The 21,276-nt window shown below is 32.1% G+C and overlaps 1 protein-coding gene across 3 annotated transcripts in view; it reads left to right on the top strand.

Moving 5' to 3' along the window:
- Nucleotides 1–21,276, top strand: part of LOC119610143 (heterogeneous nuclear ribonucleoprotein L-like) — a 129,528-nt gene that overhangs the window by 82,576 nt on the left and 25,676 nt on the right. For all 3 annotated transcript variants that reach the window (XM_037965256.1, XM_037965254.1, XM_037965255.1), the window contains one exon: nt 1,540–1,677. In XM_037965256.1, the coding sequence (XP_037821184.1) occupies nt 1,540–1,677 (138 nt within the window). The remainder of the gene's footprint in view (nt 1–1,539; nt 1,678–21,276) is intronic.

The following is a 21,276-nucleotide window of genomic DNA, read 5'->3' as shown; positions in this document are numbered from 1 at the left end:
GATAGGTCTATAGTCTAGTCTATAGTCTAGTCTATAATCTAGTCTATCGTCTAGTCATAATGCTAGTCTAGTCTATAGTCCTAGTCCTGGTAGTGTAGCCTTATGTCTAGTCGCTAGCCTATAGTATAGTCTATTATCTGGTCTATTACTCTAGTCTTAATAATTTGAGATAATCTGATTTCAATCTTTTTCTATTCTTCTATAAATCTCAATTAACTTTGTTCCCTTCAAGTGCCAAAGTCATGAGTTTAAATGCTTAAAACTAACAACTAATTAATGTTGTAATTTTGCAGCGAAAATATGCGACAAAATGGGGAAAAAGAAAATGCAGAATAAGAGCAATATAAAATCTGAAGACTCTTGAAAAAAAGTTCAAATGATTTTTTTTGCCCTTTTATTTACCAGCAATAAGGAGTTAAAATCAGCTTAATACACACCTATTTACTGTCTGCTGCTGACTAGTTTTTTTCTCGTAATTTTCTCATACTTTCTTTTCATTATAGTTTTTGCTCTCAGAATTTGCTATAAATTTTGATTTATGGTACAGAGTGTGTGTGTGTGTGCATTTGAGTTTTGAAACACATTAATTAGTTACAAATTTTCTACTAGTTTGAATCCCTTTTTTTCTATTATTCTTTTTATGTTTTTCTTATATTTCTTTTAATAACTAATTCTTTAGTCTGTGGTTAATTAGCTGCTTTTCATTGGATGTTTTTCAGTTTTTTTTTTGCATTGAAAGTTGCATTATAATCATTATTAAGTTGATTACAGGCTCTAAAGTTGCAAACAATAAATTGCAAAAGTTTCTTGATGATGTTTTTGTTATTGTGGTACAATTTACAAAAACTTTTGATTTAAATTAATCTTTTGAATTTTATTGTTAGGAAAAAAGAATTTGACAGTTGAAATATTGCTGCTTAATCAAAATTTTACTCAAATATGTCTCAAGTTAATTAATGTGAAAGTTTGCGGTAATAATGAAAAGAGAAAGAGGTTGAAAAGTGGTAAATGGGAAATTTTGTTGCAATATTTTCGGTTTAAATCAGGTGAAAAACTTTGTTATAGTTGGTAATTAATCATTGTTATAAGTTGTTAACGAATTTGTGATTAGTTGTGTTAGAAAATAGGATAAATGATTAGGAACACTGGAAGAAAACTTGTTAAAATAACTTGTGTAGTATTATGGTCCTTCGAACCAAACTAATTTAGAACTTTAGCTGTAAAATGTTTGGCAATAATTAGTCCTTATCGGCTAATGTATTTACAGATGTTTACCCATTTTTAAGGACTACCTAATGTTCAATTAAGAAACCGGAAACAAAACTTAAATGGTCCTACGAGCCTAAAGCATTCAGTTAATTAAAACAAATTATAACAAAAGTGGCTAAAAATATGAAAAGAACAAAAAATTTTGTGAAAAAGGAACAATTTTGGTTATGTAAAACTATTTGTAGTAGCATGCTGATGGTCCTTCGGATCCTAATATGTGAATGAGAATTTTTATCTAATTTCTGTTCTTTTTCTCTTTTTTTTTTATAGCCCGCCCAACAACAGAATCAACAGCAACCATTGTTGAATAAATCAAATGATGATTTAAGAAGAAAACGCCCAGAAGCAGCACGGCCAAATCATATTCTATTATTCACCATTATAAATCCCTTCTATCCCATCACAGTTGTAAGTACAATTTGCAAAATTTATATTTAAAAATTTATACAGATTCATTTCAAAAAAAAAAAAAAAAAAATTCAAAACCACACTATAGTTTGGACTATAGACCAGACTATAGTCCAAACCATAGACAAGACTAGACTATAAACAAGACTATAGACAAAACTATAGACAATACTATATATCAGAATATAGATCAAATTAAGGACTAGAATATAGGCCAGACTATAGACAAGACTATATATTAGGCCAAAGAACAGACTATAGACGAGACTATAGATTATACTATATACCAGACTATTAACTGCACTCTAGACCAGACTAGAGACTAGACTATAGACCATACTATAGACTGTACTAAAGACTGTACTAAAGACTGTACTATAGACCAGACTATAGACAAGACTATAGACAAGACTATAGACAAGACTATAGACCAGACTATAGACCAGACTATAGACCAGACTATAGAACAGACTATAGACCAGATTATAGACCTGACTATAGACCAGTCTATAGACCAGACTATAGAAAAGACTATAGACCAGACTATAGAAAAGACTATAAAACAGACTATAGACCTATAGACCAGGCTATAGACCAGACTATAGACCGGACTATAGACCAGACTATAGACCAGACTATAGACCAGGCTATTGACCAGACTATAGACCAGACTATAGTTTAGACTATAGACCAGACTATAGACCAGACTATAGACCAGACTATAGACCAGACTATAGACCAGACTATAGACCAGACCATAGACTAGACTGTAGACCAGACTATAGACAAGACTATAGACTGGACTAAACACCAGACCATAGATAAGTCTATAGACCGTACTATAGACTGGACTGTATATCTGATTATAGACAAGACTATAGACTGGACTATAGACAAGTCTATAGACTGGACTATAGGCAAGTCTATAGACTGGACTATAGACAAGTCTATAGACTGGACTATAGACCTGACTATAGACTGGACTATAGACCAGACTATAGAGCAGACTGTAGAGTAAAGAATATATATACTGGACTAACTGGACTGGACTAAAGAACAAACTATAGTCAAGACAATACTCAAATATGGTCCTTCGAACTGTAATATTGAAATACTGTATCTTTGTTGTACTGAAACTGTTTAAAAACTGCAGATTTAGCTAAAATATTATTACATCCAAAAATTAAACAGATATTTATTATAAAAACAAATTGTCTTCAATTCAATTATGGTCTTTCGAACCGTATTATTAAGGCTAAAATCCATAAAAACTACAAAATAAGATTTCCAAATTTGTTTTTTAAGCTTTCTAAGAGAAACACTTCAGCAGTTTAACTATTTCCCTAAAGTGTTAAAAAAGGAGGCTAGGTTTTAAACAAAAAAAAAAAAAAAAAACGATAAGAATCCATTAAACATTTAAAAACATGCTGTAAGGCAAACAGCATGCAGTCATTCATTCAAACAAGTCAGTCAACCATTTAAATGATATATGAACATGGTCGTTGTCAGCGTCTTCCTCTAAAACAATACATATGAAAAGCCACCCATACACATGTGTAGGCTGGCAGTTAGTCATTCTTTCATACTTTTTACAAACATTTTTAACACTAGACTTTAAGTACTTAAGTGTTTTAAGGACATCATCGTCATCATCATCATCATCTTCCTCAAGCTAAAAGGCTCAAAAAGAAATCCTGTTATTAAAAACGCTTAGAATCTTTTGCCTCTTCTCTAAAAGTAAGCAACAACAACAAAATCTAGTCATTACTACACGTTTTTATGTATTTTATTATAGTTTTTTTTAGTTGTTGCTTTTTTAAACTACTGTTTTGCAACAAACAATTTGTGTTTTATTCTCCTTTAGTTTAACAAAGTTTATTGTCTTTTTTTTATATAAAAGCAGAGTCTAGTATATTGAGAAACATTCAAGTGTTAGCATTACTTACAGGGGAACAAAACAATGCTCGACAAATGTATTTAAAAAAAAAAGAAACAAAATCTTACCGGAAATAAAAAATGTAAATTTTTTTGTCATCAAGTAGTTTTTCTATTTTTATATGTTTTTTTTGTAATTTTAACTTTTCACACAGTTAACTGTAAAAAATAGAGAAAAGTTATTGTAAAGAAAACCAAAGACCAGGATGTGTAGTCTACTTAGCCAAAAGGATACAATGGGTTTAGGCCAAAGATAGAGTTTTAAAAAATTTTGTTTTAAGAAAGTGTCTGCAGAACAACAATGTTCCTTCGAACTAGAGTTTTATTTATAGTCTGGACTATAGTCTTGTCTTTAGATTGTACTATAGTCTGGACTATAGTCTTGTGTATAGTCCAGTCTATAGTCTTGTCTATAGTCTGAACTACAGTCCAGTCTATAGTCTTGTCTGTACTCTGGACTATAGTCAAGTCTTGTCTATAGTCTAGCCTATAGTCTTGTCTATAGTCTTGTCTATAGTCTTGTCTATAGTCTTGTCTATAGTCTTGTCTATAGTCTTGTGTATAGTCTTGTCTATAGTCTTGTCTATAGTATGGTCTATAGTCCAGTCTGTAGTCTTGTTTATAGTCTGGGCTATAGTCCAGTCTATAGTCTTGTCTATAGTCTGGACTATAGTCCAGTCTATAGTCTTGTCTATAGTCTGGACTATAGTCCAGTCTATAGTCTTGTCTATAGTCTGGACTATAGTCCAGTCTATAGTCTTGTCTATAGTCTGGACTATAGTCCAGTCTATAGTCTTGTCTATAGTCTGGACTATAGTCCAGTCTATAGTCTTGTCTATAGTCTGGACTATAGTCCAGTCTATAGTCTTGTCTATAGTCTGGACTATAGTCCAGTCTATAGTCTTGTCTATAGTCTGGACTATAGTCCAGTCTATAGTCTTGTTTATAATCCGGAGTATAGTGCAGTCCATAGTCTTGTCTATAGTCTGTACTATAGTCCAGTCTATAGTCTTGTCTATGCTCTGCACTATAGTCCAGTTCATAGTCTTGTTTATACTCTGGACTATAGTCCAGTCTATAGCCTTGTCTATAGTCCTGCCTATGGTCTTGTCTATAGTTTTGTCTATAGTCTTGTCTATAGTCTTGTCTATAGTCTTGTCTATAGTCTTGTCTATAGTCTTGTCTATAGTCTGGACTATAGTTTAGTCTATAGTATTGTCTATAGTCTGGACTATAGTCTTTTCTGTAGTCTTGTCTATAGTCTGGACTATAGTCCAGTCTGTAGTCTTGTCTATAGTCTCTACTATAGTCCAGTCTATAGTCTTGTCTATAGTGTGGACTATAGTCCAGTCTATGGTCTTGTCTATAGTCCTGCCTATGGTCTTGTCTATAGTTTTGTCTATAGTCTTGTCTATAGTCTTGTCTATAGTCTTGTCTATAGTCTTGTCTATAGTCTTGTCTATAGTCTGGACTATAGTTTAGTCTATAGTATTGTCTATAGTCTGGACTATAGTCTTTTCTGTAGTCTTGTCTATAGTCTGGACTATAGTCCAGTCTGTAGTCTTGTCTATAGTCTCTACTATAGTCCAGTCTATAGTCTTGTCTATAGTGTGGACTATAGTCCAGTCTATGGTCTTGTCTATAGTCTGGACTATAGTCCAGTCTATGGTCTTGTCTATAGTCTGGACTATAGTCCAGTCTATGGTCTTGTCTATAGTCTGGACTATAGTTTAGTTGGACTTTAGTCCAGTCTTGTCTATAGTCTGGATTAAAGTCCAGTCTATAGTCTTGTCTATAGTCTGGACTATAGTCCAGTCTATAGTCTTGTCTATAGTCTGGACAATAGTCCAGTCTATAGTCTTGTCTATAGTCTGGACAATAGTCCAGTCTATAGTCTTGTCTATAGTCTGGACAATAGTCCAGTCTATAGTCTTGTCTATAGTCTGGACAATAGTCCAGTCTATAGTCTTGTCTATAGTCTGGACTATACTCCGGTCTATAGTCTTGTCTATAGTCTGGACTATACTCCGGTCTATAGTCTTGTCTATAGTCTGGACTATAGTTTTGTCTATAGTCTGGATTATAGTCCGGTCTATAGTCTTGTCTATAGTGTGGACTGCAGTCCAGTCTATAGTCTTGTATATAGTCTGAACTAAAGCGAATTGTAGCATTATTAATATTTTTGTTTATTTTGCTAGTTTTACACCCAGATATTTCTCTAATTTCAATGACATTATATGGCTGTAGGTAAATATTTAGTCATAATAGTAGTAATTGGAAGCGCTGCTTGCAAACAACTTAGACAGACGTCGTTTACATGTAATTGTCACCAGTATCAGTTCAAGTTTTAAATAAAACTATTGAAATGAAAAACCTTAAACTACAACGTGTGTGTGTGTGGTTGCTCTAGAGTTAATTATAGTTTTAACATTTATTTATTTTGATTTTTTTGATATTTAACACTTTTGACATTGATCTTCTCCCCTCTTTTGGTTGTATATTACAAATACTTCCTCTTAGAGTTTATTTATATTTCAAAGTGTCGGTTTAATCTTGTTTTTGTGTAGTAATTAAAGATTTTTCAAGATCAATGTTTAATTTTCATAAATCCAAAAAAATGACTTTGAAGTCATCTTAATTCTACTCTAATACTTGATATTAGATTGCGGGGATTTTGCTATTTTATCTCTAAAATGAAAAATATTTAAATTTTTAATATAAAAATGTATAAAAAAGAAATCAAGAGAAAATAATATATTTTAGATTTTTATGCAACACATGTTTTTCATATGCTGACATTAACAACAAATGTAATGTGACACATTTGACTAAATACATGACTATGCAATGCATATATGTATATTTTTTTGCATTATGTTCTTATTTTGGAATTAAGTGTTAAGGTTGCCACCCCATTTCGAAAAAGTTAAGGCCAAGATAAAGTCATTTAAGATGATTAGAATGGAAAATTTCTTCATATTTAACTGCCTTTAACTTGCTACTGGATAGATTTATCTTTTCCAAAATTGGTGTACAGACCCTATGAGGTTTTGAGATTTTAAAAACTATAATTTTGTTAATAGTGTTCTAACAAAATTTCTGGATTCAAGCAATAAGAAGTTTTGTGTCAAAAATCATTGAAGAAAATCCTTGTCAATTCAAGTGAATTCGATTGCCTACTATTTCCTAATAAATGCAAATAGTTTAATAAAATTTTTGTTGTAGATTCTATGAAGTGTCTAGATTCCATAATTTATAAATTTTTTAAAAAATTTCTTGCAAAATTTTTGACAAAATGATATTTTGTGGAAAAAGTCAGTGAAGAAAATTAAAATGAAAATCTTTGACAACTCAAGTGACTTTGACTGTTTATGATTTTATAGCCAATGAAATTATTTTAACATAATTTTCAGATTTGGATTCCTCGAAGAGTCTAAGTTTAAAAAATCAGAATTTTTTTAAAAAAGTTCTTGCAAAATTTTTTACAAAATAAGATTTTGTGCAAAAAGTCAATGAAGAAAATTAAAAATAAAATTGACAACTCAAGTGACTTTGATTGCCTACGATTTCATAGCAAATGAAAATATTTTAATAAATTTTCAGATTAGGATTCCTAAAAGAGTCTAGTTTTCAAAAATCAAAATTTGTTTAAAAAAGTTCTTGGAAATTTTTTGACAAAATGAGATTTTGTACAAAAAGTCATTGAAGAAAATTAAAATCCTTGACAACTTAAGGACTTTGGTTGCTTACATCTTTATTAAAAATTAAAATATTTTAACAACATTTTCAGATTTGAATTCTTTAAAGTGTCTAATTTCTGAAAACCAAAAAAGTTTTGAAAAAGTTCTCTCTAAATTTTTCGCGAATTGGGAATTTGCGCAAAAAGTCATTTAAGAAAATTCTCATGGAAATTCTTCTTAATTTTCTGAATTCGATTGCGTACAGCTGACATATTTTTTTTTTAAATTTCACATTTTGATTCTCTAAAGTGTCTAGTTTCCAAAAATTCTAATGTTGTTAAAAAAGTTCTTTCAAAATTTTTGGCAAATTGCAAATTTGTGCAAAAAGACGCTATTAAAACTAAAAAAAACAACAAATCTCAATTTCGACCGTTTTTAGAGGCCTACAGCTCAGTCCCGGATTGAACTATTTTCATAAAAATTTAGTACCAGATGCTACAAAGTGTTGAGATTCAAAAATTATAAATTTGTTTAAGACTTTCTAACAAAATTGCTGTAAAAATGAGATTTTTAAACAAAAACTCAGTTTAAAAACTTTTGTAAAATGTTTCTCAATTATAAACGATTTTGTGGGGGTAATGTAGGATAAAGGAATAAAGTATATAGTTTTTAAAAATTTTCTTTAATTCATTTGGCAACCCTGTTTATTGACTTTTGTTATAAGTTTGTTCGTTTTATTTTTTTTTTCTAATTTTTGTCCACCCTCTACTACTAAGTGCATCTTTTGCCCTATTTATCTCAATTTGAATATGTCGTATTTACTATACCTTTTTTTCTATCTCTCTCGATTTTTTTTTTTTTTTTGTATTCTAAAACTATTTTTCCAACTTTTTTCCTTCTTCTATAAGGCAAGGATTATAGCTAACAATAAAAAAACTATAGAAAAAGTTTTCTAACAAGTAAATCCAAATACGTAAGAAAAATCTGAATAAAATGTAGAATAAACTAGAAGCAAAAAAAGTATATAGATAAATGACATTTTATTTGTCCTACACATCATGGCTGTGGTGGTGATGGTGACTGTGGGAGTGTATGGAAGTGATTGCACTGTTCCACATATTTAGTGGACAAGGCCAAACTAAAGTGGGGTATAGTTCCAATCGTTTAATGCAAACGTATGATAATGATAAATGCAGGCTGGAATGAAATTTTTTATATAATTTTAAATGTAATAGAAAAGGTGTTTAAGATTTTGGAGGAAATCTACTTCATAGGAAGTGGTTAGGTAAGGGGCTTTGAAACAACGACTTTAACTTCTAGTATAGTAAAATAATGATGTATGTGGCAGGATTACACTATTTTTCAGAAGTCTATTCATTGCATTGCAGATTCCACTCTAGTGTTTTAATGAGAAACTACTTCCTAGGAAGTGGAAAGGTAATGCAGTTTACAACAAAGACATTATGATGCAATCAACTCTACTAATGAGGTAATGTTAGGATCTTATTAGTTTTTTGCTGTCTGTTAATTGATTTAGATGTTGAAACTCTGATGTTTTGTTGAGAAACTACTTCCAAGGAAGTGAAAAGGTAATTAAGTTTGAAATAACTCTATTATGTTGTAATTAACAGAACTCCTGAGGTATTGTTAGGATCTGAATAGTTTTTTGATGCCTATTGATTGAACTAGAAGTTTAAACTGTTATTTTGCTGAGCAACTACTTCTTGGGAAGTGGAAAGGTAATGGAGTGTACAATTACTTTACAGGAGTTTACAATTAACTGAACTAATGTAGTACTGCTAAGATCTTAATAGTTTTTTCATGCCTAATGATTGAATTATAACTTTAAACTACAGTGTTTTGATGATGTTATTTTGCTGAGCAACTACTTCTTGGGAAGTGGAAAGGTAATGGAGTTTAAAATAACATCACTGGAGTTTACATGGACTGAACTAATGTAGTACTACTAGGATCTTAATAGTTTTTTTGATGTCTATTGATTAAACTATAACATTAAACTACAGTGTTTTGTTGATAAACTACTTCTTGGTAAGTGGAAAGGTAATGGAGTTTACAATGACCACATCAACTTCTTATTAAGTAACAGAGTGATGATTAAGTAACAAAGTGTTTAGCCAGTTTTGTGATGCCTACTGATTGAATTAGAAGTTTAAACTCTTGTTTATTGATGATAAACTACTTCCTAGGAAGTGGAAAGGTAATATAGTTTACAATTTACTCTGGAATTTAAAATATTTTTTAAACTTTTGTCATTTTCTGCTGATAATTACTAAACCAAATACCTACAGCAGCATTCTTACAGCCATTTATTATCTATTATCAGTTGAAAGAAAGTCGAGAGAATAAAACTCCCCACTAAATATGCTGACTTTGCGACATTTGCTAAAATATAGTAGAGAAAAGAAGGAAAAAAAATCTAGAAAAAAAATTAAACAAATCAAGCTAGCTTAAGCCAAAAAAATCTTATGAATTTTAGATATTCAGCCAACAGGAAACAATGCCAAAAATGCAAAAGAAAAAAACACTCCAGGATACTAGACAAAGTCAACTAACACACAAATAAAACATTGATATTACACATGCTGCAACTAACTACTGCAGCCATTAATGCTGCAACTAGTATTATGAATGGATCCCAAAAAAAAAAGAAAATTTGCTTTAGCAAAAATAATTTTTAGAAAAAAAATCCACTTTTTTTTTGTCAAACCTCAATGTTAAATATAAAAGGATTTCCCAATATTTCTCTCTACTACTCATGGCTTAAGGTCTTGTTATTATATATTATCGAATAATGGTTTATTAAGTTTATTTGGGGAGAAAAACTACTAACGAACTAACGAAAAAAAGAAAAAAAATCCCCTGCCAATATTTATTATATAAAATTATGCATATTAAATTTGTAGCAAGAACAAATTTATAGCAAACAACAAAAACATAATAAAGCCTGCAGGGGGTTTTCAAAAAGCTCATATGGTAAGTTTAAAATATTAAAATAAATTTAAACTTATCTAATCTTAAAGTTTAAAGGAAATTTATTGATGTGTTTAAATAAATCTCTTAAAAACTATATTAAATGACTTTTAAAAGAAAAAGTAATTTTAAGAAAATTTTCAAAATATTTTATTAAACAATATTATAGTTTTTTGTCAGCTAACACTTAAGGGAATATAATAGAAAAAATTTTATTAAAAAATATCTAGTTATAATTAAGCTTTAAGCTTCTGAAAAGCTACAAATTTAGACACAATTTTATTAAAAAAACGTTTGAAATGTGTTGCCACACAAACTCATTTTGCCAAAATTTTTGCAATCTAAACACTTAAGAGAATCCAAAAAAACAAATTTTAGAAAAAAATTCCTAACCAAAGTCTTGCTATAGCCCTTCAAAATCAAACAAAATTTAAGAAAATTTCTTGTTATTTTTCTTCCTTGTCTCTTTGTACTAAATCTCATTTTGTCAAAAATTTAGCAAGAACTTTTTTGTCAAAGTTATATTTTTTGGAATCTAAACACTTTAGAGAATCTAAAAAACAAATTTTGGAAAAAAAAATGCCTTACCAAAGTCTTGTATTATTCCTTTAAAGTTAATCAAGTTTTAAGAGATTTTCTTCTTAATTTCCCTCCTTGACTTTTTGTACTAAATCTGATTTGGTTTAAAATTTTGCAAGAACTTTTTTAAAAAAATTATACTTTTTAGAATCGTAACACTTGAAAGATTCTAGAACTAAATTTTTAGGGCAAATTTTTAATTTACAGTCGTGCTGTAGCCCACCAAAATCAATCAAGTTTTAAGAGATTTTCTTGCTAATTTCTCTCCTTGACTTTTTGCACTAAATCAGATTTTGTCAAAAATTTTGCAAAAACTTTTTTAAAAAAATTTCTATTTTTTGGAATCGTAACACTTGACCGAATCTAAAACCAAATTTTTAGAAGAAAATTCCAATTTATAGTCTTGCTGCAGCTCCCCAAAGTCAAACAAGTTTTATGCGATTTTCTTGTTAATTTCCCTCCTTGACTTTTTGCACTAAATATAATTTTCTGAAAAATTTTGCAAAAACTTTTTTCACAAATTTATACTTTTTGGGGCCTTGACACTTAATGGGTTCTCCAAATATAATTTTTAGAAAGAAATCTAATTCATAGTCTTGCTACAGGTCCCCAAAGTCCACAAACTATATCCCATTTTAGTCAAAATTTTTGTTAGAAACTTTTTAAAAAGTTTAATATTTTTAGAATCTGTAGAGTTCAAGAAATCTGTGTGTAAAATTTTATAAAAATATGTTAACTATTAGTCCCACTGTAGGCTATTAAAGACAAACAAGTTTGAATGATTTTCGGGTAAATTTTTCAAAATAACTTTTTGCACAAAATTTCATTTTACCAAAAATTTTGAGAGAACTTTTTCTAAAAACTAAAACTTTTTAGAAACCTGATACCTTAAAGAATCTGTAAGTAAAATTTTATCCCGATAGTTTAAATCATAAAGAAATTATAGGCCTTCGAAATCAAGTAATTTTCTCAAAAAATTTGTTTACTAGTTTTATTGTTTAAATGTTTTTTGTTACAAATCCAACTTAAATTTGTTGTTGTTGTAAAAATTTTATCACTAGAATCTGTATCTAACATCCAAAAACATGTTTTCCCATTTTAGTCTTATTAAAAATACATAAACCTGACAGGTTACTCTCCCAATATCATCAATATGTTTTATGTTAAAATGTCAATTATATAATAAAAAGCAAAGGGGGGACAGAGGTCGAGCTATAAACAAATTCCCTTTTTCTCCTTCTCTATCGTATGCAATATTTATTTATACATACTATAAATGTCATTAGATGTCAAGAAGGTTTGTGTGTAAGTGTGGGGCCTCTGATGCCTGGTATTCACTTTTGATTATCGAGTGTTTTATGTCAAAGTACAAAAAAATATAAATAAAAATACAACAAACAAGAAAACTGGTATCATACATATGTGAGTGATAGACTATGTCTGTCTAGATCTGGCCATCCTAAGTGCATTATCAACACAACAACAATAACAACAATAATGTATGCAAGTGCTGGCTAGTGGCAACTAATAGGGGGGCTGTTTTAGCTTTAAAGGCTAAGGGGGTAGTTTTAAAGCAATCAGTGCTATTTCTCCTCTACTCGGTCTGTCTTTTCGTTAAGGTTTTTAGCATTAGTCGCTCGGTTTATAGATGTCTATATATATAGTGGGTTTTTGTGGTTGGGTAGTTGTCATGTGTTTTGTATGTTATACAATGTGTATGTGTAATATGTCTTCATATGTCATGTGTATGACATTTTTGACATTTTGTTGATTTTTCCAGTTGCTTGGTAGCACTACTAAACCACCACCTTTTCCATCATTATCTACATTATCCCCATCATCATCATTGCATTGCTCTAACCACCTCCCACCCTTATATTTATAAATGTGTTTATTTAGTTGTATAGACTTAGACTATTTTCACCCAGCCTTTCTTTCCTCTTTATGGTATGATGATGTGGTCATTGTATGCAAAAGTAGACAATCCATCACTTCTGTGTACTTAAGTGTAGAGAGTAGTATGTTTCGAGAGTGTATTAATTTCAAAAGGACTTAAATAAATATTTATTTTTTGTGCTGCCTTCTACACATATCCATCATATGTATCTACAGTATCAGTTTTGAAAAACAAGAAATTACTTAAGTGTTTAATTGTATACAAGCAGTTGGTTTTTTTGTATTTACTACTCAATTATGTAGGTATAGTACTATATATCAAAAGGCTAAAATGGACAAAAAAACTATGATTTATAGTGCATTCCATAAAGCACTTTATTCGTTTTTTAATAGTAAAAAAAAAATAAAAACTAACAAATCATATAAAACAGCAGTGACAGTGGAGGACATGAATAAGTACAGGAATGATGAATGATCTATAATCCGGACTATAGACTGGTCTATAGTCCAGACTATAGACTGACATATAAACCAGACTATAGACTGATCCAGACTATAGGCTGATCTATAGTCCAGACTACAGACTGATCTATAAACCTGACTATAGACTGATCTATAGTCCAGACTTTAAATTGTTCTATACTCCAGATTTTAGATAGATCTATAGTCCACTCTATAGACTGATCTATAGTCCAGAATTTAGACTGATCTATAGTCCAGACTTTAGACTGATCTATAGTCCAGACTTTAGACTGATCTATAGTCCACACTATAGACTGATCTATAGTCCACACTATAGACTGATCTATAGTTAAGACTATGGACTGATCTATAGTCCAGACTATAAACTGATCTATAGTCCAGACTATAGACTGATCTATAGTCCAGACTATAGACTGATCCATAGTACAGACTATAGACTGATCTATAGTCCAGACTATAGACTGATCTATAGTCCAGACTATAGACTGATCTATAGTCCAGACTATGGACTGATCTATAGTCCAGACTATAGACTGATCTATAGTCCAGACTATAGACTGATCTATAGTCCAGACTATAGACTAATCTGTAGTCCAGACTATACACTGATCTATAGTCCAAACTAAAGACTGATCTATAGTCCAGACTATAGACTGATCTATAGACCAGACTATAGACTGATCTATAGTCCAGAATATAGACTGATCTATAGTCCAGACTATAGACTGATCTATAGTCCAGACTATAGACTGATCTATAGCCCAGATTATAGGCAGATCTATAGACTGAACTATGGTCCAGACTATAGACTGATCTATAGTCCATACAATCGTCCAGACTATAGGCTGATCTATAGTCCAGACTATAGACTGATCTTTAGTCCATTCTATAGTTATAGATATATATATAGTCCAGACTATAGACTGATATATTGTCCAGACTATAAACTGATATATATTCCAGACTATAGACTGATATATAGTCCAGATTATAGACTAATCTATAGTCCAGGATACAGACTGATCTGTAGACTTATCTTTAGTTCAGACTATAGACTGATCTGCAGTCCAGAATATGGACTGATCTATAGTCCAGACTATAGACTGATCTATAGTCCAGAATATAGACTGATCTATAGTCCAGACTATAGACTGGTCTATAGTCCAGACTATGGACCACAGTCCAGACTATAGACTGATCTGTAGTCGAGAATATAGACTGTTTTATAGTCCGCACTATACACTGAACTATATAGTTCAGACTATAAACTAAACTATAGTCCAGACTATAGATTCAACTATGGTCCAGACTATAGATTCAACTATAGTCCAGACTATGGATTCACCTATAGTCCAGACTATAGATTCACTTATAGTCCAGACTATAGATTCACCTATAGTCCAGACTATAAGTGAATTTATCTGGACTACAGATCTGTCTTTAGTCTTATAGACTGATCTATAGTCCAGACTATAGACTGATCTATTGTCCAGACTATAGACTGATCTATAGTCCAGACTATATACTGATCTGTAGTCCAGACTATAGACTGATCTATAGTTCAGACTATAGACTGATCTGTAGTCCAGACTATAGACTGATCTATAGTCCAGATTATGGACTGATCTATAGTCCAGACTATAGACTGATCTATAGTCCAGACTAAACTGATCTATAGTCCAGACTATAGACTAAACTGTAGTCCAGACTAAAATCAGTTTTAGCTCAGACTATGGATCAGACTATAGTCCATAATCCTAAATTTGTTAGCATGGATTTTTCTGCATTACAAGTTAATTTGAAAAAATTTATATTTAAAAGCTTTTAATCCTTCTATTTAACTCCTTCTCCTCCTTCGCCTTCCCCACTGTTCGTGTAAACCGCTCCATAAAAACATAAATCTTTACTTTTGTCTCTACATCTATCTCTTTGTCGGTTTGTTAAATTTTATTTCTATATTTATTTTGTAGCTGAAAGGATACTATGGATTTAATAAAGTTGTTTTCGTTGTTTTTTCCTTTTTGCATTATTTTATTTATTTATTCATTTTGTAGTCATAGTAGCGGTAGTAGTTGGTTGTAGTAAAATAATAATAATAAAAAAATTCGAAATATGAAGTGAATATTTTATATAGTTTTTTTTTCTGCCTCCATGGATTTATTTCCATATATAGTATGTACATATAAAAATTGTAATAAAAACCATACCTATCGCGCCAGAAATGTTGATAAAAAAAATCCTTGTGGCAGTGGCATTTTTTTTATTGTTACTATTATTATTTTGTTAACTAAAGTCCAAAAAAAAAGAATACAACTTTATAAAACTAATGTAGGATTATGGATATGTTTTTTTCGGTATGAGTTTAGGGAAGAGAATTTTAGTTATTGGGGGATGAGGAGCCCAGACTAGTCCACGCTATAGAATAGTCTATAGTCCAGACTATAGCCCAGACTATAGACTAGACTATAGTCCAGAATATAGACTAGACTATAGTCCAGACTATTGACTAGACTATAGTTTAGACTATAGTCCAGACTATAGACTAGACTATAGTTTAGACTATAGACTGGACTATAGTATGGACTATAGTCTAGTCTATAGTCTTGACTATAGACTAGACAATAGTATGGACTATAAACTAGACAATAGTATGGTCTATGGACTAGACTATAGTCTGGACTATAGGACTATAGACTAGACTATAGTCAGTACTATAGACTAGACTATAGTCAGTACTATAGACTAGACTATAGTCAGTACTATAGACTAGACTATAGTCAGTACTATAGACTAGACTATAGTCAGTACTATATACTAGACTATAGTCTATACTACAGCCCAGACTATAGACTATAGTCCAGACTATAGTCCAGACTATAGCCCTGACTATAGTCCAGACTATAGCCCTGACTATAGTCCAGACTATAGACTAGACTATAGTCCAGACTATAGACTAGACTATAGTCCAGACTAGACTAGACTATAGTCCAGACTATAGACTAGACTATAGTCCAGACTATAGACTAGACTATAGTCCAGACTATAGACTAGACTATAGTCCAGACTATAGACTAGACTATAGTCCAGACTATAGATTAGACTATAGTACAGACTATAGACTAGACTATAGTCCAGACTATAGACTAGACTATAGTCCAGACTATAGACTAGACTATAGTCCAGACTATAGACTAGACTATAGTCCAGACTATAGACTAGACTATAGTCCAGACTATAGTCCAGACTATAATCCAGACTATAGACTAGACTATAGTCCAGACTATAGACTAGACTATAGTCCAGACTATAGTCCAGACTATAGACTAGACTATAGTCCAGACTATAGTCCAGACTATAGACTAGACTATAGTCCAGACTATAGTCCAGACTATAGACTAGACTATAGTCCAGACTAGACTATAGTCCAGACTATAGACTAGACTATAGTCCAGACTATAGACTAGACTATAGTCCAGACTATAGACTAGACTTTAATCCAGACTATAGACTAGACTTTAGTCGATACTATAGACTAGACTATAGTCCAAACTATAATCCAGACTTCTGTGTAGACTGCAAACTAGACTATAGTCCAGGCTATAGACCGTTTGTTTGACTATAGTCAAGACTGTGTACTAGATTATAGTCAACAGTGTGTTCTCCTTTATTAACCCATTTCTATTCCAACATAATAATTCCTGCACATTCTTTATGGGATTCACTTTTTATTAAAATATATTTGCATATTTTATATTGTTTATTAAAAAATATTTGAATAAACAAAACCAACAGCAAGCGAATGTAAATATTTTTTGTCACATTTTCAAAAACCCACATTACCAACAATATCTAAACAACAAAATTTAATTTAAAAAATTATATACAAACTACACAACAAATACATTTCAAATAGTTTCCATATTATCAAACACTATTTTTATATTAATATTAAATACAGTTTATTATAGAGATAATAAAACAAAAACCAATCTATTATTAAATATAAATCCATATTATTTATTAAGTTGACTGGGCTCAGCTTTAGCCTATTGTGGGTTGTGTGTATTGGGGTTTTGCAAATTGTAACTATATTTATTTATTTAATACTATTTACAAATCTACTGACACCAATCAAATGGAAACACTCGCTCACACAGGCTTTACAGGCAAACGGCAAGCAGCAACCAGCATTTTTTTGTTTTTATAGATAAAAATAAATAGGGCTTGAAATCTATTTAAATTCGTAGCTATAAATATTTAAATAATTGAATTAACTATTTATATATAGTAGAGGGGGGATAAAGACCAGCAAAAACAAAATGGGAATTCTATATTTTAGCTGCAAATAAAATACGATTTTGTAAATTGTAACGAAATATATAGAGTTAAATATTTAGTTAACAAATTAAGACAATTTTAGTTTAAAATTTAACTATATAAACTGTGGAGAAACTGTAGACACCACTACGATGCATACTGCAGTACACACTATAGACTACAAAATTAGACAGACAGGAGGCCAAACTTTAGACTACACAATAGACTAGACTATAGTCCAGACTATAAACTAGACTATAGACTAAACTATAGTCCAGACGACTAAACTATATTCCAGACTATACACTAGACTATAGCCCAGACTATAGACTAGACTATAGTCCAGACTATAGACTAGACTATAGTCCAGGCTATAGTCCAGACTATAGTCCAGACTATAGTTCAGGCTATAGTCCAGACTATAGTCCAGACTGTAGTTCAGGCTATAGTCCAGACTATAGTCCAGACTATAGACTAGACTATAGTCCAGACTATAGACTAGACTATAGTCCAGACTATAGACTAGACTATAGTCCAGACTATAGACTAGACTATAGTCCAGACTATAGACTAGACTATAGTCCAGACTATAGACTAGACTATAGTCCAGACTATAGACTAGACTATAGTCCAGACTATAGACTAGGCTATAGTCCAGACTATAGACTAGACTATAGTCCAGACTATAGACTAGACTATAGTCCAGACTATAGACTAGACTATAGTCCAGACTATAGACTAGACTATAGTCCAGACTATAGACTAGACTATAGTCCAGACTATAGACTAGACTATAGTCCAGACTATAGACTAGACTATAGTCCAGACTATAGACTAGACTATAGTCCAGACTATAGACTAGACTATTGTCCAGACTATAGACTAGACTATTGTCCAGACTATGGACTAGACTATAGTCCAGACTATAGTCCAGACTATAGTTCAGGCTATAGTCCAGACTATAGACTAGACTATAGTCCAGACTATACACTGTACTACAGTCCCGACTATTGACTAGATTATAGTCCATACTATAGGCTAGATTATAGTCCAGACTATAGACTAGATTATAGTCCAGACTATAGACTAGATTATAGTCCAGACTATAGACTAGACTATAGTCCAGACTGTAGATTAGTTTAGAGTAGACTGTAGTCCAGACTATACTATAGTCCAGACTATAGAGAATGTTGTAGTCCAGATTATAGAGAATACTGTAGTCCAGACTATAGAGAAGACTATAGTCTAGACTATAGAGAAGACTATGGTCCAGACTATAGGGAAGACTATAGTCCAGACTATAGACTATAGGCAGACTATAGACTAAACTATTGTCGAGACTATAGTCGACACTATACATAAGACCATAGTCGACACTATAGACCACACTATAGACTAGACTATAGTCCAAACTATAAACTAGACTATAGTCCAGACTAAAGACTACAGTTTAGTCAATAACAAAGACTACACTTTAGTCCATACTATAGACAACATTCTAGGTTAGACTATATTCCTGTCAACGGAAAAGGCTATAGTCCAGAGTAGTCCCGACTATTACATAAGTATAGGCCAAGTTGACAAAGAAACACCTTTTATTAACGAAATCTGGCAACTCTTTTTTCTTCACGCACACACACACACCATCAGCAGCAAATCACTTTTATCACAGATTATTAATCTCATGTAGTGCTCTCATTATTTTAGACGCTTTTTTTAACCAAGCGTTAACAGAAAAATACTTTAAATTTGTTTGTTTATTCTCAAAAATATAATTGTTTTTAATTGTATTACTATTGTTATATGTTTCAAAAAACATTTAAAAATAAACACAATTTTGTTTATTTGAAAGCGAACGACCTAAACTAAAGGCAAGTGCTACGACGTCATACACAAAAATTTGTTTGTTAAACAAAATTAAAACTATTTGTTACATACTAAAGCCCCTTTCTCCATTATTCCTAATAACTAATAGTTTATTTTAAATATTATATACATTGTCTACCATTTCTCTCTTGCCCTGTCACTTAATTATACTTGTCTGTTGTATTGTTCTATCTGTAATATACACATGTGAGTGTGTGCCTATTATTATGTTCACACACTGTAAAATAATGCAGACAGCATTACCACATAATTGACATGCGAATGAGTTGTTGTTGTTCTTGCTGTTAGCTGTTTGTTGTCTGTCTATTCGAAATTGTAAAAACGAACTGAAAAGATATTATTTAAAGATGCTAGACTGTGGTGGTATTTTAAGATTCTGGATAATTATTACTATTTCTAGTGACAAGTTTGAAAAGCGAGACATAATTAAAGAAAATAAAATGACATTTAATTGTTAACTAAAACGCACACACACATACAAAAAGTGACTAGTAGGAAATCGAAGATAGTATGTTGTCAAGATTATAGTGTATAAACCAGACAAAAGGGCCTATAGCTTTAAGTATACACTATAGCCTATTGCCCAAATAATACTCAATAGTCTATGGCATGGCCTATAGTCCGGACTACAGTGTAGTCTATAATCGGGACTATAGTCTAGTCTAAAGACTAGGGAATATGGTCTAGTCTATAGTCGGGACTATAGTCCAGTCTATAGTCGGGACTATAGTTCAGTCTATAGTCGGGACTATAGTCCAGTCTATAGTCGGGACTACAGTCCAGTCTATAGTCGGGACTACAGTCCAGTCTATAGTCGGGACTACAGTCCAGTCTATAGTCGGGACTACAGTCCAGTCTATAGTAGGGACTATAGTCCAGTCTATAGTCGGGACTATAGTCCAGTTTATAGTCGGGACTATAGTCCAGTTTATAGTCGGGACTATAGTCCAGTCTATAGTCGGGACTATAGTCCAGTCTATAGTCGGGACTATAGTCCAGTCTATAGTCGGGACTATAGTCCAGTCTATAGTCGGGACTATAGTCCAGTCTATAGTCGGGACTATAGTCCAGTCTATAGTCGGGACTATAGTCCAGTCTATAGTCGGGACTATAGTCCAGTCTATAGTCGGGACTATAGTCCAGTCTATAGTCGGGACTATGGTCCAGTCTATAGTCGGAACTATAGTCCAGTCTATAGTCGGGACTATAGTCCAGTCTATAGTCGGGACTATAGTCCAGTCTATAGTCGGGACTATAGTCCAGTCTATAGTCGGGACTATAGTCCAGTCTATAGTCGGGACTATAGTCCAGTCTATAGTCGGGACTATAGTCCAGTCTATAGTCGGGACTATAGTCCAGTCTATAGTCGGGACTATAGTCCAGTCTATAGTCGGGACTATAGTCCAGTCTATAGTCAGGACTATAGTCCAGTCTATAGTCGGGTCTATAGTCCAGTCTATAGTCGGGACTATAGTCCAGTCTATAGTCGGGACTATAGTCCAGTCTATAGTCGGGACTATAGTCCAGTCTATAGTCGGGACTATAGTCCAGTCTATAGTCGGAACTATAGTCCAGTCTATAGTCGGGACTATAGTCCAGTCTATAGTCGGGACTATAGTCCAGTCTATAGTCGGGACTATAGTCCAGTCTATAGTCGGGACTATAGTCCAGTCTATAGTCGGGACTATAGTCGAGTCTATAGGCGGGACTATAGTCGGGACTATAGTCGGGACTATAGTCGGGACTATAGTCGGGACTATAGTCGGGACTATAGTCGGGACTATAGTAGGGACTATAGTCGGGACTATAGTCGGGACTATAGTCGGGACTA

The sequence above is a fragment of the Lucilia sericata genome, unplaced genomic scaffold (genome assembly GCF_015586225.1).
Source record: "Lucilia sericata isolate MDLA Ls3-8-SP2 unplaced genomic scaffold, ASM1558622v1 Contig001128F_arrow, whole genome shotgun sequence".
In the NCBI taxonomy this organism is placed as follows: domain Eukaryota; kingdom Metazoa; phylum Arthropoda; class Insecta; order Diptera; family Calliphoridae; genus Lucilia; species Lucilia sericata.
The sequence above is the reverse complement of the archived record's forward strand: the minus strand, read 5'-3'. Positions and strand labels throughout refer to the sequence as shown.